This window comes from Canis lupus, chromosome 10, assembly GCF_048164855.1.
Source record: "Canis lupus baileyi chromosome 10, mCanLup2.hap1, whole genome shotgun sequence".
Classification (NCBI taxonomy): Eukaryota; Metazoa; Chordata; class Mammalia; order Carnivora; family Canidae; genus Canis; species Canis lupus.
Window position 1 is genome coordinate 63,377,297 of NC_132847.1, and position 16,889 is coordinate 63,394,185.

General features: G+C 33.5%; 1 protein-coding gene across 2 annotated transcripts in view; it reads left to right on the plus strand.

The window, feature by feature from the left end:
- Window positions 1-16,204, plus strand: part of TMEM38B (transmembrane protein 38B) — a 50,238-nt gene extending 34,034 nt beyond the window's left edge. For both annotated transcript variants that reach the window (XM_072842231.1, XM_072842230.1), the window contains one exon: window positions 14,531-16,204. In XM_072842231.1, coding sequence (XP_072698332.1) covers window positions 14,531-14,746 — 216 coding nt within the window. In that variant the 3' untranslated portion in view covers window positions 14,747-16,204. The remainder of the gene's footprint in view (window positions 1-14,530) is intronic.
- The last annotated feature ends 685 nt before the right edge of the window (window positions 16,205-16,889 follow it).

Here is a 16,889-nt window from a genome sequence, read left to right on the forward strand (position 1 = left end):
CTTGTCTTTATTAGAGCCATTCTAGTGGGTGTGAAGTGTCCTCTCATCATGATTTTGATTTACATTTCCCTGTTCAATGTTGAGCATCTTTCATGTGCTTGTTTGTACATCTTCTTTGGAAAAATGTCTCTTCAGATCATTTGCCCAATTTTAATTGTTTCATTTGTCTTTTTAATGTTGAATTGTAAGAATTCCTCATATATTCTGGATCCTAGATGCTTATTAGATTTCTGATTTGTGTTTGTTTTCTCCCATTTGGTAGATTGTCTTTTCACTTTCTTGGTAATGTTTTTAAAAATACAAATTTCTAAAATTTTAATCAAGTCAAGTTTACCTATTTTCTCTTTTGTTGTGTATGCTTTTGGTGTCATATCTAAGAAACTGTTGCCAAATCTAAGGTTAAAAAGATTATGTCTATGTTTTCTTCTACAAGTTTTATAGTTTTAGCTCTAATATTTAGCTCTGTGATCTATTTTGAGTTAATTTTTGGGTATAGTATGAGGAACTTTCAATTCAGCTTCATTCTTTTACATTCTGTGGATATCTATTTATATACTCATGTAGATTTCTGTGGATATCTAGTTGTCCTAGTATTATGTGTTGAAAAGACTATTATTTTCTTCATTGAATTTTCTTGGCACCCATGCAGAAAAATCAGTTGTAAATGTAAGAGTATTTTTCTGGATTCTTTTCCCTCACTTTTACTCCCTTCATCTATTTACTTATCCTTCTGCCAGTACCACACTGTCTTAATTATTTTAGCTGTCTGCTTAATTTTGAAATGGAGAGATATGAATTCTCTGAGCGTGTTCTTTCTAAGGATTGTTTTAATTACTCTGGGTCACTTTCATTGCCGTATAAATTTTAGGTATAACTTCACAATTTCTGCAAAGAAGTCCAGCTCATATTCTCTTAGAGATTGCATTGAATCTGCAAATAAGTTTGGGAGTATTGTCATCCTAACACTGTTAAGGCTTTCAGTCTGCCAACACAGATGTCTTTCCATTTATTCCATGTCTTTTAAAATACTTCTTCATTATGTTTCAGTGTACGAGTTGTATGTACGCTCCTTTTGTTAAATTTCTTCCTAAGTATTTTATTCTGTTTGATGCTGTAGTAAATGGAATTGGTTTTTAGCTTTATTTCCAGGTTGTACATTGTAAATATGTGGAAATAAAATTGATTTTTTAAAAAGATTTTATTCATTCATTCATTCATGAGAGAGAGAGAGAGAGAGGCAGAGACACAGGCAGAGGGAGAAGCAGGCTCCATACAGGGAGCCTGACATGGGACTCCATCCCGGGTCTCCAGGATCAGGCCCTGGGCTACAGGTGGCGCTAAACCATTGAGCCACCGGGGCTGCCCTAAAATTGTTTTTTGATCTTGTATCCTGTAACCTTGCTAATAAACTCATTTGTTAGCTCTAATAGGTTGTTGTGGGGGTTTTTTGGTGTGGATTCCTTAGGCTTTTATGTATTCAAGATGATGTCATCTGCAAATAGAGATAGTTTTACTTCTTTCTTTTCTTTTTTAAGACTTATTTATTTATTTTAGAGAGAGAGGGAGAGGGAAAGCGAATCCTCAGACTCCCTGCTGAGTGCAGAGCCTGATGCAGAGCTTGATTCCAGGACTTTGAAATCAGGACCTAAGCCAGGACCAGGCCAACAGTTGGCCACTTAACCGCCTGAGCCACTCAGGCGCCCCTACTTCTTTCTTTCCAATCTGCATGTCTTCTGTCTAATTTTCTTGTGCAATTGCCCGGTTAGACACACTCTACAGAGTTTAACAGAAATAGAATGAACATCCTTGTCTTTTTCCTGGATCTTAGGGAGAGGCTATCTAGTCTTCCTCTATTAAATATGATACTAACTTTGAGTCTTTCATTGATGCCTTTTATCAGATTGAGGAAGTTTGTTCCCTCTATTCCTAGTTTTTTGAGTGTTTTCATCATGCAGGGTGTTGGGAGCTATATCATTTCTGAGATTTCTAACTTTAATCTTTAAAGAAAACAAATGCGTATTGTGGATGTATTGGTAAGAATAAGTAGTACCTGTATTTGTTGAATTTTTTTAATTATAAGGATCAGTTTTTGTTGAAGGCTTGGTTTGTGGAATAAAAATGAATTTTTCTTACAATTATTGCTGGACATATAGTTCTTTATTATAATACTTAAACACCATATTGAAATGTGGTAATAACACACAGTATTGAACTTGTCTCATAATATTTCACAACATTTTTCTAATTATCCACCAACTTTTAAATAAAATATGCATTTTAACCCATAAATTTGCCTAAATTCCATTTAGATTTATATTGATTTTTTAAGTGACTTCTCATTTGTTTCTGAGTAGCTACTATAGCCTTTCATTTCTTAGATATAAAAAAATGAATATACAGGGAAAAATTTGCCAGTAATTATTTTTCTTTACTCTTTTGCTGTATTCTTTATATAGTCAGTGTGTATAGAAAATGTGTATTGTCTGCTTGTTTTGGATAATAATCTAGTGTTTTGGTGTATACAGATATACTGATAAGGATGATTTCTCTTTTCAAAGAGACCAGCTCCCCAAAAGTAAAACAAACACATTTAGAAAGCTAGAAGTATAAAAATAATGAGTTCTGTCAGAGAAACAGAAAGTAAATGTCCCCACCATTGTTCAACCTCTAGTATCTCTTTTGATGTCTTGACCCATTAGCATCCACTCCGTGGTAAGCCAGAGGAAGTCTCTCTCTTGACATGTGCAGCCTAGCCCTAAGCCAAGGACTTGTGGCACCATCCCATATAGACATCTGGTGTCTCTTCCCCTGCCTCCTGTGCCTACCCAGTGTCCTCCTATTTGATACCCTGCCCTGCAGATTCAAGTCCATTTAGCTTCACTGACATCAATTTCTACCACCTCAGTTTTAGTTCTAGCTTTCTGATTGAGAAATTGTCCTGAGGCAGAAGTGAGGGTAAATGTGTGGATCAGTTTATCAGTTTCTCTCTTCTCCTCATTAGTCTTACACTCTCTGTTGTCCAGTGCCCAAAAGTAGTTACCTCATTTTTTGGTCAGGTTTAAGGTTTTTATGCCTAGAGTCTAGAACTAGTTATTCTATAGTCAAGGAGGAAGTTCCTTTCTACTTACTTCATCAGTCTGTCAGAGACTTTTGTATATTGTTAATCTTTTCAGAGGACCAACTTTTTGGTTTTGTTGTTCCTCAATCATATTATTTTACATTGCTGTGTCCCACATCACAAGTCTTCATGTATATGCATTTATTGTTATTCAGTTTAAATTTCTTTTTTTAAAGATTTATCCATTTATTTTAGAGAGCGAGTGAGTGCACGCAAGTGAGTGCGGGGAAGGGCAAAAGGAGAGGGAGAAAGAAACTTAGGAGACTTCTCACTGAGTGCTGGCAGGTAGCCCAATGCTAAGAGGATAGCCCAGTCCTGAGCTGGTAGCCAGATATGGCGCTCAGTTCGAAGATCTTGAGATCATGACCTGAGCTGAAACCAAGAGTTGAATGCTTAACCAACTGCACCACTCAGGCTCCCCAGTTTAAATTCCTCTTAACTTACATTACAATTTCTTCTTTGACAAAAAATGTTTGAGTGTATTTTAAAATTTCAGACATTAAAAAAAATCTTTTAAACTTTTAAAAACTTTTCTTTAACTGCATTATAGACAGTATATGTGGTTTGTTATTCTCTGGTGTTTGTTGAGACTTCATTTCTGTACTACATTGATGAAATTTTATAATTTGTATGTATGAAAAGTAAGTATATTTTTTATTTTGGAGGTATAAGGACTCTGCATTGCATATATGTACACATCCTTGTTAATTATGTTTCAAATATGTAGTTACTAATTTTTTCCATGTCTGATATATTAATTTTCTTTTTCCGAGAGAAGTGTGTTAAATTTCTCCTCCTCTTCTTGTCTCTTTTCCTCCCTCTTATCTTCCTTTCCTTCCCTTCCTTTCCTTTCCGTTCCCCCTCCTCCTCCTTGCCTTCCCAAACCCAAGCAAGCTGGACATTTAGTGATGTTTCGCTCTTATAGGATCCTGGTTTCATTCAAGGAGGACTTACTTCTACTCTTCAGCTTTCACAAGTCATTTATAATTGTTAAAATTTAAGTCTCAGAGGAAAGAAACTTAGTATAGGGAAAAGCACATGGGGTTTGGAGTCAGAATGTGAAATCCAGGCTTCACAGTTTTGAGCAAGTCATTTCTTTTCTTTCTTTTTTTTTGTCATTTATTTTCTTAAATTGGAGTTACACAAAAAAAATTGGAGTTATATATACACTGAGGGATATATGGCTTTTTGGGGCACTAGCTGTACTAAGTCACATTATAAATGTGATGCATTATATACCATTGGTTGATCTCAGTGTTATTATTATAAACATCTTAAAGTTAAACAGGAATATATAATGGGATAGAGTTCAAAATTCACATTTTTAAAGATAAAATATGACATTTTATATTTGGCATGCCTTTGTTTCGGGCTCTGTGAAGTTCACTTTCTCCTATCAGAGATGATTTGAAAAAAGTTTGAGAAGCGTGGATTATCTTTTGGCTCCTTGGCATAAGGAGTTATGGTGAAATAGTGTTATTGTGAAATAAAACACAGGGAGACTTGAGTGGTTAAGAGTGATTTTTTTTTTTTTTAAGAGTGATTAAAACTGAAAAGCTGTTGGATTTTGAAATGAAGAGGTATTTAGTGACCTTGGTAAAGCAGTTTCAGTGGACTGATAGAGAATAGAAAAATGATTGTAAATAAAGTGAGGTGAATAAGAGGAATTGAAGACAAAGCATATCAACTATTTTAAAGAGATTTGGAGAGAGTATAAGTAGAAGCAGCTTGAGAGAGCAGTTTGGCAAATATCTGACAAAGTTAAAGAATTACATGTCTTGTGACCTGTTAATTCCTTTTCTAGGTATAACCTATAGCCGTCTCCCAACTTGTGGTACAGAGCCCAACCTCATCCGTGTCTCTTTTAAAAAATGCTTAGCAGAATAGCATTTTTTTTTAGATGGATCCCACTAATACCTAAGCCACCAACTAATTCTTTTGTGTACTCTATTTCTCATCCTTATTATACATGGTCTTTTATTCAAGGTGTCAAATCTGAGAAAGTTGGGCTAAATGACCTCATACAGAAAATTAATCTGATTGACAGTACATTTTCCAGAAATACAAAGGATAACTTCAAAGGGCTATTACATTTACAAAAATCTTAGGAACAGGCTCTTTAAAATTTTTTTAAAAACCAACTCACTGAAATACTATTTTTGTACAATAAAATATACTCATTCTATGATTAAATTTAATGAGTTTGACAAATTTATGTACCTGCATAATCATTACAGTCAAGATACAGAATATTTCCATTACTTCAGAAAGGCCCTTGTGTACTACAATAAATACCAACTATTGCTTATATCTCCAGGGTACCACTTACCCACTTTCTGTCACTGTAGATTAATCTTTTTTTCAAGTTTTATATATATGGAATTATATCATATATATCTTTGTGTCTAGCTTCTCTTTTTCAGCATAATGTGTTTTTAAAGATTTTATTTGAGAGGGAGAGCATGAGCACAAGTAGGGGGAGGGACAGAGAGACCAGCAGACGGAGACCATTGCAAGGGACTGTATTCTAGGACCCTGGGATCATAACCTAGCCAAAATCAAGAGTTGGCTGCTTAACTGACTGAGCCCCCCAGGTACCCCTTTTTGGTGTAATGTTTTTGAGATTTACCTATGCTGTTGCATATTCCTTTTTATTGCTAAGTAGCATTATATACCCCAATTTGTTTATCCAGTTATCTGTTGACAGATTTTGGATTGTTTCTAGTTTTTGATTTTTCCAGTAAGGTTATTATGAATAAAGTTGCTGTGAACACATGTACTTCGTGTGGACATGTATTTTCATTTCTCTTGGATAAATAACTAGGAGTGGAATTGCTAGGTCATATGGAAAGCATATGTTTAATGTTTAAAGAAACTGGCACACTCTTTTCCAAAATGGTTATACTCCTCAACATTATTACCAGCAACGTATGAAAGTTCCAGTTTTTTATATATGCAGTGGTATCTCACTGTAAGGTTTTTTTCTTTGCATTTCTCTTATAAACTAGAGATCTGAGCACTTTTTCATGTGCTTATCAGCCATTTATATCATCTTTAAGCAGGGTTTGTTTAGATCTTTGCTCATTTTTTAAAATTGGATGGTTTGTCTTCTAATGAGTTGTAACATAACAGTTCTCTGTATATTCAAGATAGCAATCCTTTGTGAGATATATGAATTGCAAATATTTTTCTCCACAAATTAGGCTTTCTTTTTTATTTCATTAATATTGTCTTTAGAAGAGCTGAAGTTTTTTTAGTTTTGATGAAGTTCAATTTATCAGATTTTCCTTTTATGGTCCTGCTTTTTGTGTCCTATGTAAATAATCCTTCCATACCCCAGGATTGTGAAGATTTTTCACCTGTATCTTCTTCTTATAGTTTTTACCTTTATATTTAGTTACGTGATCCATTTCAAATTTTTATTTTTGGTAAAAGATAAGGATCAGATTTATTTTTCCATATGAACATGACTTTGTTCCAGCATTATTTGTTGAAAAGACGGTCTTTTCCCTCATTGAATTATATTGGCACCTTTGTTGAATATCAGTTGCCCTTATATATGTGGGTCCATTTCTGGGCAGTATTCTGTTCCATTGATTTATATGTCTATCTTTAGCCAATACCAACTTGTTTTACATAACTATAATTTCATAGTAAGTCTTGAAATCAAATAGTGTAAATACTTCAACTTTATTCTTTCTCAAGATTTCTTTGGATATTTTAAGTGTTTTACATTTTCATATGATGTTAAGATTAGGATATCATTTCTATAAAAAAACCAACAATTGAAATCCAATAAAAAATATACAAAAAAATTTTAAAAACCAGCAAGACTTCTAGGATTGTGATTGAGATTGTGTTGTTTAATAGATCTATTTGGGAGAAATAATATCTTAAGAATATTGAATCTGCCATTCTGTCGATATGATATACTTCTCTGTTTATTTAGTTCTTCTTAAATTTATGTGTTTTCATTGTTTTACACATATTTTGTTACATTTAAATTTATCCTGAAGTAGTTCATAGTTTTGGATGCCTTTATAAATAATAATTTAAAAATTTTCAGTTTTGCGGTTTACATTGCTTGTGTGTAGATGTATAATTGATTCTTGTATGTATTTCTTAAATCCTGTGACCTTGCTAAATTTTACCAGTTGGTTCTGGTATAGTTTGTATAGATTTCTTAACATTGTCTACATATATAATCTTGTTATCTGTAATACAATTTTACTTTTTCCTTTTTGATATGGATGCTGTTTAGTTCTTTTTATTGCCTTATTGTCCTGGCTAGAACCTCCTGTACAACAGTGAATAGAAATGGTGAGTGAAAGTAGACATTTTTGTCTTGTTCTTAACCTTAGTAGGAAAACATTCATCATACATTAAATATGATGTGAGCTATATAAGTTCTTATTGTTGTACTTATCAGGTTGAGGAAATTCCCTTATATTCCTAATTTGGTGATAATTTCTATCATGAAGTGGTTTGGAATTTTGTTAAATACTTTGTTCAGCATTGGTTGAGATGATCATATGGATTTTTTCTCCTATATTCTGTTGATGTGTAGTAGGTTACATTGATTTTAAGAAATGTTACATCAACCTTTCATTTCTGTGATAAACCCCATTTGGCTATGATATTGCTAGATTCAATTTGCTGATATTTTGGAAGGATTTTTTTCCAGTATGTTCATGAAGGATATTGGTTTGCAGTTTTCTTCTTTGTAGTTTCTTTGTCTGCTTTTTTTTTTTTTTTTAAAGATTTTATTTATTTATGCATGAGAGATGCAGGAGAGAGAGGCAGAGACACAGGCAGAAGGAGAAGCAGGCTTCATGCAGGGAGCCTGACGTGGGACGTGGGACTCGATCCCGGATCTCCAGGATCCTGCCCTGGGCCAAAGGCAGGTTCTAAACCACTAAGCCACCGGGGCTGCCCCTTTGTTTGGTTTTTGTATCAGCATAACACTTGGCTCATTAACTAAGTTGAAAAGTGTTCAATTCTCTATTCTCTGAAAGCATTTATGTAGGTTTGATATTATTTCCTGGTTAAGTGTTTAATCTAGGACTATTTAGATTTTTTATTTTACTTGTGTTCATTTGGTAAGTTGTATTTTTCAAGGAATTTGGTGTTTTGCTTACATTTTTTATTGGCATGAAATTTTTCATGGCAGTTCTTTGATACCCTTTTTAATGTCTGTAGAATTTGTAGTAACGTCTCTACTTTAGTTCCTGGTTTGGTCATTTGTGTTTTCTCTCTTTTTAAATCAGCCCTACTGGATGTTTATCAGTTTCATTAATTTGTTGGAAAGACCTAGCCTTTAGTGTCATTGTTTCCTATTTGATATTTCACTTAATTTCATCTCTTTATTATGTTCTTCCTTGTATGTACTTTGGGCTTACTTTATTTCTTTTTCTATAAAGAAAAGGTTGATAAATTTGACTCTATAACATTTTTTTTTAAAAAGTTGCATAGAAGAAAGCACCATGGACAAAGTAAAAATATACCTGTCAAACTGATAGAAGTATTTACAACATACATCACAAACGGCTTATATTTGTAAATCATAACAACCTTAAAAATTAAGGGATATAGAGCAACAAAACCTGAAAGGAAAATTAAAAGGAGCTGTCAGCAGACAATTCACACAGAGAAGATAGGAAGATATCTTTCAAACGTGAAAAAATGTGCAACACTCATAATTTGAGAAATATTAAAATAACACTTGGATATCCTTTTTCATTTATCTAGCTGGCAGAATTTTAAAAATCTGGTTCTGTGTTCTATCTACAAGGTTATGGAGAATCAGACACTCTTGGAATTTTTCATTTTCTGTGTTTTTTGAATATTCTTGCATGTTTGTTTTTCTCTTTAATTTTTTCTGGCTATTTTTGCATATTGATGTGAACTTTAATAGCAAGTTGTCTAACTCCATAGAAAAACTTGTTGGTATTTTTTATTGAGATTGTATTAAATTTATAAATTAGGCAGTTATATTACATAGAGAGAAACAGAGCTGTTGAAACAGGAGTGAGGACAGAGCTATAAGATTCTTTAATATTTATTTAGAGAAGGAAGATTCAGAATGGGAAACTGGAAGGAAGTTGTTGGGCAAGCAAGGGGAAAACCAAGATAAGGCTTTAGGAAGGATGGATGGGGGGCGTTGTACTAAATGCTGTTGAAGGGTATATTGAGATAGTATGTTACTGAAAACATGAATGAGGGACAGTGTTGTTAGGCCCTTTGGGGGATACAAATGGGCATATAAACTTTGAATAAGACCCAAAGTCTGTCCTTATGATGTTAGGAAAAGAAATATGAGAAACGTACACTATCCTTTTAAGCTTTATAAGGATAGAGACTAGTTTTGTTTTATTTATCACTGCATCCCTAGCAGTGTGTCTAGTGTTTGTAGCAGATATTAAATACATATTTGTTGACTGATAAATGACCAAAGTCCTCTTTAAGAGGTCTCTCTGTATTTAATTCTTCCATACTTATCTAAGATTGTACTACCAGAAGCGAACAATTCATTTGCCCAGTTTATTGAAAAGGACATTTATAAAAATGGAAATCTTAAAATTTTAATTTATTTGACAGTCTTCAGGTTAATAATTACTGATGCCTGAACGAATGAGATCACCAATGAAGAAAGCATAGGTGACCAAAAAACATGGTTGAATATGCCACTTGTCTTTGGGAGTTCATTCAGATTTCACCGGACACTATTTTAATGGAGTAGACACATGAGTTGCCTTGCAAAGGATTTTTTGGATCTAGGGATGCAGAGACAGAAGTATGTTCTGGATGGAGAGAGTAATCATGTAAATTTTCCTTATATATAGATTCATTGTGATAGTCTTTCAGTTGATCATATGAGGTAGAAATTATGTTTATTCATTGTGCTTTCTATGCTAGACTCAGTAGAGGATCTAAAAGTACATTAAATGCTATTTGTGCCCTTAAAAACTTAGATTGTATGTCACATTTTTCTGGGCATCTTTTAAATGACATAATATGAGATATTACATAAAGAATGTGGTAGAGTTTTAAACAGTTTCTTTACCTGAATTATTTATATTTTAGGATATATTGTAAATATCCAATAGTCTTTAGAGTTTCTACTTTCTTTTTTTTCCTTTTTAAGCAAGAGACCAGGAAGTCAAATGCTATTTAATTTAGATGTTATGCTTGTTCTGTTAATGGTTTGCTAAATAAGGAATCAGTTTTATATTTTATTTGTAAAAGAATAAAGGTTCATTCCATTTGTCACCATTATATTGGTGTCACCTTGCTGAATCAAGATCTGATAAGAGGCTGAATTCACAGAAGTTTGTCCTTGAACCTCATAAGTCTATCTCAGCAGTAATTTCTGATGCCAGCAATACTTCTCAGCTGAGTGATGAGTCTACTGGGAGTGGAGATTCTATTAAAACACTCGACTTTGAAAAATACTATAGTTCATGTTCTTAGGAAATACTTTAGATCCTGACAGTCTTCTCTATTAGTGTTTGTAAAAGACATTGCTGTTTTCCTGACAGTGGACCATTGTTTTTAACTGAATTATTTTATTTGTTATTGGCAGTCCATGAAGTCAAGCTGTGACCAAGGTAGTTATGCTAATACACATTATTTTAACTATTTATTCTAAGGAATAATTTCATATAAAGAAGTTCTTCTTAGATCTTACCCAATAATGATTTAAACTTGTAGATTAACATTATATTTAGACTCATACTCTATATTCTCTCTTCAGGTGACCATGTTCATATTTACCCCTTTACCTTTTAGTTGTATGTATAGTAATGACTTCCAAATCTGTATCTCTTACTTAACTATTTGTGGCCAGGTCTTATCACTGCATTTACTGTTTACTGCTCTGTAATTACTGGTTTATTCTGTCTCTGACCAGCCTGTCCCTGACTGATCTGTAAGGACTTTAAGGGTGGGGACTGTGTTCAACTTTTTTCTGACAGCAAGATGTAATGCATAAGCAGATTATTTTAATCCTGTTGATAGTTGATTTTAGGTTTTGTTCATGCTGTTGTGTTTTGAGTTTGCCTTCTAGAATGTGACCCTTTTGGAGTCTCGGTTTAAACCTGAGGTATATCCCTAGGCAGTTCCACATTGGCTGGTCTTGAACTCCAGCCTTCAGCTGGTTGCTGAAGTGTCTGTCTGACCAGCTTTTAGCTTTCCCAACTGTTGCTCTTTGTTAGATTTTTGAAATCTCTTTCTATGTTTGTACAGTTTAGAGTTGGTAAACTTCTCCAGGGCAAGTTATGTGTGGGTCTTTGGGCTCACTTTTTTGTGCTTCTCTTTGCCTTGAGCTGTATTGCCCTCAAGTCCTGGATGCTTTGGCCTTCTCCACTGCAGCCTCTGTGTCCTTAGTCCATTTGGGACTTGTGTTTGCTCTTGTCCTATGCTGTGAATTGACACATATCATTAAAAGAAAAAAACAGGTCGAATGTGGAGCTCACCTTGCTCAAGTAACTTTCTCTTAGGGTTCAAAGCGTTATTAGGTTCCACCTGATTTGTTATTCTCCAGGGCCTTTTAATGGTTGTTTTATGTATTTGTTTTTTATATTGATTCTGGTAAGAGACTGAGTCTGATACACGGCATTTATATAGTTATGACTGGCATGAGGTCATGTGTGTGCATGCAGTTTTTAAAAGGTTCGTTATTTTATTTGTTTACTTTTATTGAGGTCAAAATAACAAGACAAACTATTTCATAGTTATACGATTCTGTGACTTTTTGTATATTCACAATGTTGTGTGTCCTTGCATTTTTAATTTATCTAAATGATAGTATTCCGTAGCTCTTGTTCTTTGTCTCATTTTCACCTAACAGTATTTTTAGGAATTTTTCCATATTGCTTTTCTCTTAGGTTTAACAGGTGCACAGTATGCATTTCATTTAATGCATTCTTCTTGATGGACCCCTATTCTGTCTCCCAACTGCTCACTACCTACACAGTATTGCACTTCATAAGAATTTTATTCTTGATTCCATTTTCCTTAAACAAATGGATCAGGTAGGGGCCTCTTGTGGAGATTTGATTCCAAAAATTTCTAATGTGATTCATTATCTTAGATCTGCTGGAGGAATTGTCTTTTGGAAATTCTTGGGCTTTTTTCAAACCATACTAGTCCTTAGTTCTCCCCTCAGATCCATATTGGTACCAATCTGATTTTTTGAGTATCTGAACATCTCTGAACACTGTGCATTTTGCCAGATAAAGAATTGGTAGCACTTTATATTCTACCTCTTAATGTCTCGGTGCTTTGGATATAAATACACCTGTGGGAAAAATTGGATGATTAGAGACTTTATACTGTCCCTCCTAAGGGTAGTATCCTGCAATTTACTGAAAGTCTGTGACCTTAGATAATGATGGAATTCAGTGTATTTAGTGATTGAACTCAAAATCTGGGTGTTCCAAACTGCTTTACTGCTTATTAGTTCTGTGACTTTGGGCAAATTACTGAACCTGTCGGCCTTGGTTCACATCTCTGTGCTCAGAGTAATAGTGGAGTAATTGTTGGCGTAAATTTAAAGAGGATAAGATCATATAGAACACTTATCAAAGTTCTGGCACATGTTAAGAGCATACTAATGGTATCTGTTCTTGGTTGTTTGTTATAGACTGTAGATATTTTACCTTCCTGTTTCCTTTGAATACTATTTTTGTGGTTATACTGCTCATTTGGTACCCACAAACATGGTGCCTTGTATTATTGTTAATGAGTTATGTTCTACTTTGGTAAAGTATAAACTTATAGAGAACAGAGATTTCCTAGAACCTAGCTTAGTTTGTTTCTCCTAAAGATTAAAGAATACATTTTTAGCTCAGCAATAAACCCATGCATATCCAGTCAATTAATTTACTACAAAGCGGCCAAGAATATACCATGGAGGAAGGATGGTTTCTTCAGTAAATGGTGCTGGGAAAAGTGGAGAGCCACATGCAAAAGGATAAATTGGACCACTATCTCACACAAAAATTAACTCAAAATGGATTCCAGAACCAAAACCATAAAACTCCTGGAAGAAGATATAGGCAGTAAACTTCTTGACATCAGTCTTGGCATTTTTTTTTGATCTGACACCAAAAGCAAAGGCATTAAAAGCAAAGATAAACAAGTGGAACTACATAAAACCAAAAAACTGTGCAGCAAAGGAAACTGTCAGCAATATGAAAGGGACAAAATATTAGCATATCATATATCTGATAAGTGGTTAATATCCAAAATACACAAAGAACTCATATAAATGAATAGCAAAAAACCTAAATAATCCAGTTAAAAAAATGGACGGCTTTGAATAGACATTTTTCCAAAGACATACAGATGGCCAATGGGTACATGAAAAGATGCTCAGCATCACTGATCATCAAGAAATGTAGTCGGAACCATAAAGAGATATCACCTTACACCTGCCAGAATGGCTATTTCAAAAAGACAAGAAATAACAAGTGTTGATGAGGTTGTGGAGAAAAGGAACCTTTGTACACCATTGGTGGGAATGTAAGTTGGTGCAGCCACTATGCAAAACAATACATAAGCTCCTCAGAAAATTAAATATAGAACTCTGTATGATCTCGTGGTTCCACTCTGGATATTTATCTGAAGAAAATGACACTAATTCAAAAAGATAGATGCACCCCTATGTTCATTGCAGCATTATTTACAATAGCCAGGATAATAGAAACAACATGTCTGTTGATGGATGAATGGATGAAGAAGATGTAATGTGTGTGTGTGTGTGTATGTGGGTATGTGTTTATTTATCCAATGGAAATTACTCAGCCATAAAAAGAATGAAATCTTGCCATTTGCAACAACTTGGATGGATCTTGAAGACATTATGCTAAGTGAAATAAGTCAGATAGAGAAAGACAAATACTACATGATTTCACTTGTATATGAAATCTAAAAACTGGAACAAACAAGCAAATAAAACAAAACTCCTAAATATAAGGAATAGATTGGTGGCTGCCAGAGGCAAGGAGTCAGGGGAATGAAATGGGTAAAGGGATCCAAAAGGTATGAACCTCTGGTTATAAGTCATGGGGATGCAATGTGCAGCATGATGACTATAGTTAATAATAGTGTATTGCATATTTAAAAGCTGCTAAGAATAAATCTTAAAAGTTCTCATCACAGCACAGAAAATATGTAACTATGTATAGTGACCTATTGTGGTGATCATTTGTAATATATACAAATATTGAATCATGTTTTACACCTGAAACTATATGTCAATAATACCTCAATAAAAAACATTTTTTTAAAGAGTAAAAACTAAGAATGTGTTTTTAATCTTTCTCTTTTTAAATTTACTTTCTCCTCTCAGTTTTGAGAAGCAGAAAACATTTGTATTTAAATTCAAAATTGAACTTTTTTTTTTTCCAGATAACCATGATGATTACAGAGACTGCTACTGTGCTTTTTGCTCCTCTTGAGGATACATTGGGTCGGATGCTATTTGGCTGGCAGCAGCAGTTTTCATCATGTGAAAAGAAAAGTGAAACAAAATCATCTTTTAATGGTACTGGTTCATCGACCTCAAAACCTATAGCTGTTGCTTCAGATACTGTTAAAAAGAAACATACTAAGAAGACTGAGTAAATTTACTTTATGAGTTCTAAAGGCAGAAATTTTTTTCTTATCTACCTGTCAGATTGTGATAAATACTTCTATGTAAATGATGTGAAATAAAGATTATATATAAGGAATGGAGGTGACAAAAAGAAAGAACTTCTTTCTGTTTCAGGGAGATTGTCTCTTTCTGGATTGTAATTGAGTGTTATGAGTGTATCATGTGAAACTGTTTTCCTAAGTTATATATAAAAAATTCTGTTGTGATTATTTAATAGTTTTATGTTGATAAAGGAGGCTAGATTTTTTTTCCTAATGTTAGAAAAAGTAAACTTACTATCATTGCAAAATAATAAAAATTAAAGCCTTTGTTTTATTTAGGTATTTTCATACACATTTTAAATGGAATCTCTGAGCTTTAGTTCAAAATTAAACTTATACTTCATATTACCATTATAATTCCTAGATATAGAAAACAATTCCTATTTAACTTTGAGCACTGGGAAAAGTAAACCTTACCTAAACCACTTTATATTATGAATGAAAATAAATGACTAGTTTATATTTCAGATATAAACATTGTATTTTTTAACCCACATTAAGTGGAAAATATTTGAAATTTAATTTTTTAAATCGTATTTTTAAGCAAGAACAGAGTATTGATATAAGTCTTGATTTGAAGTCTGTTTCATGCCCTTGTTTATAATGTTCCTTTTTCTCCAGAGAAAATTAGGGGTATAATTTTTAATAAATTATTAAGCCCATGTTTTGCTTTGTAAATTTCATTTTAAGAGCTTATTTTTTTCCTCTCTTAAAACACATTCATTTTAATTTTAGAAGAAATATTCTCCTCAACATTTCACATATTCTTAATTTCTTTCTGATCTTGGTTGGGGTACATTGGTGGTAGTATCTTTAATGATTCATCATTTTAATTTAAAGATTTTCCCTTATGTCTCTTTCTGATGGCTACTTTTCACTTTTCTAGGAGAAAAAAAGGTACTAAATAATGTTAAACTTTCTTGCTTCATTTTATAATTTAAAAGTCTAGTTACAATTTTTAAACACTGTGACTAACGTCTTTTTTTTCCACCAAGACCATGAACCACGGTTAGTATGTACATAAGGCATTTGGGGATGGCATAGAAGTACTCAAATCACACTAACATTAGAAATTTTTAAAAAATGTTTTAATATAAACAGCAGGGTACTGTACTTGTTAAATAAAAAAATTTTTTTCAGGGGAGGACCTTTGATAGCCTTGGGATATTAAAAAGTTTATTTTCAATATTGTGTCTGAAAGCATTAAATATTTGGGTTTTGTATTATATTTGATAACTCTTGTAGTTAAAAACTTTTCAGAATTAACATGTTACTAATTATTGACTTAGCTTTGAAGTGTGGGTTTAACTATAGTTGAAATATTAGGAGTGTTGTTTTACACTTGTATTAAAGTCAAATTTATTAAAATAAGCTCTTTAGCACTAATGGAGTATTATATTATTTTTATGTTTTTGTTTTATATTTTTCTTTGAGTTAGGAGTTCAGAACTTCTCTGGTATTTTGGCTGATATTACAGTATTATATATCCAGTGATTGCTGTCCGAATGGAATATTGGTACAAACTTTATTAATCTAGTTGTGCATCCTATAACCTTCAATTCAGGGTTCTTGGGAAAAAAGCTACTGGAGAACATGGCTTAGGCTTGAAACCTCCCACTCCAGATATACTCGTGTTGCCTAGACTGGAAACTTCACTAGATTTGCAAAGAAGATTGTTTAGACTTTCCCAACATGTAAAATGAATGAACCCTATGGGCCTGTTTCACACAGCAGTTTCACACACTGCTACATAGGTAGCAGTGAGAAAGTCAGGACCTCCTGGTCTCCTTAAGTTAGAGGAGACAGGACGCTGGCCAGAACATGGGCCAGCTTAGCTCAGTGGTTTCACTCTCTAGTAAAATGTGGCCAAATTAATAACAAATTCTGATTTATCAGATTAGTTTCTCTTCTTTGCTGAGGGAGTAAGGGCTGGAGAGGACCCAGATATGTGGAGTAGGAGGATTTCAGTGGAAAGTCCAGCTTCCCTCTAAGCAGAGACCAAAAGGTGGAAATGAGAGAAGAGAGGAGAGATTCCCCCTTTACTGTATTTCTCTGTCCATTCCTTGGAGGC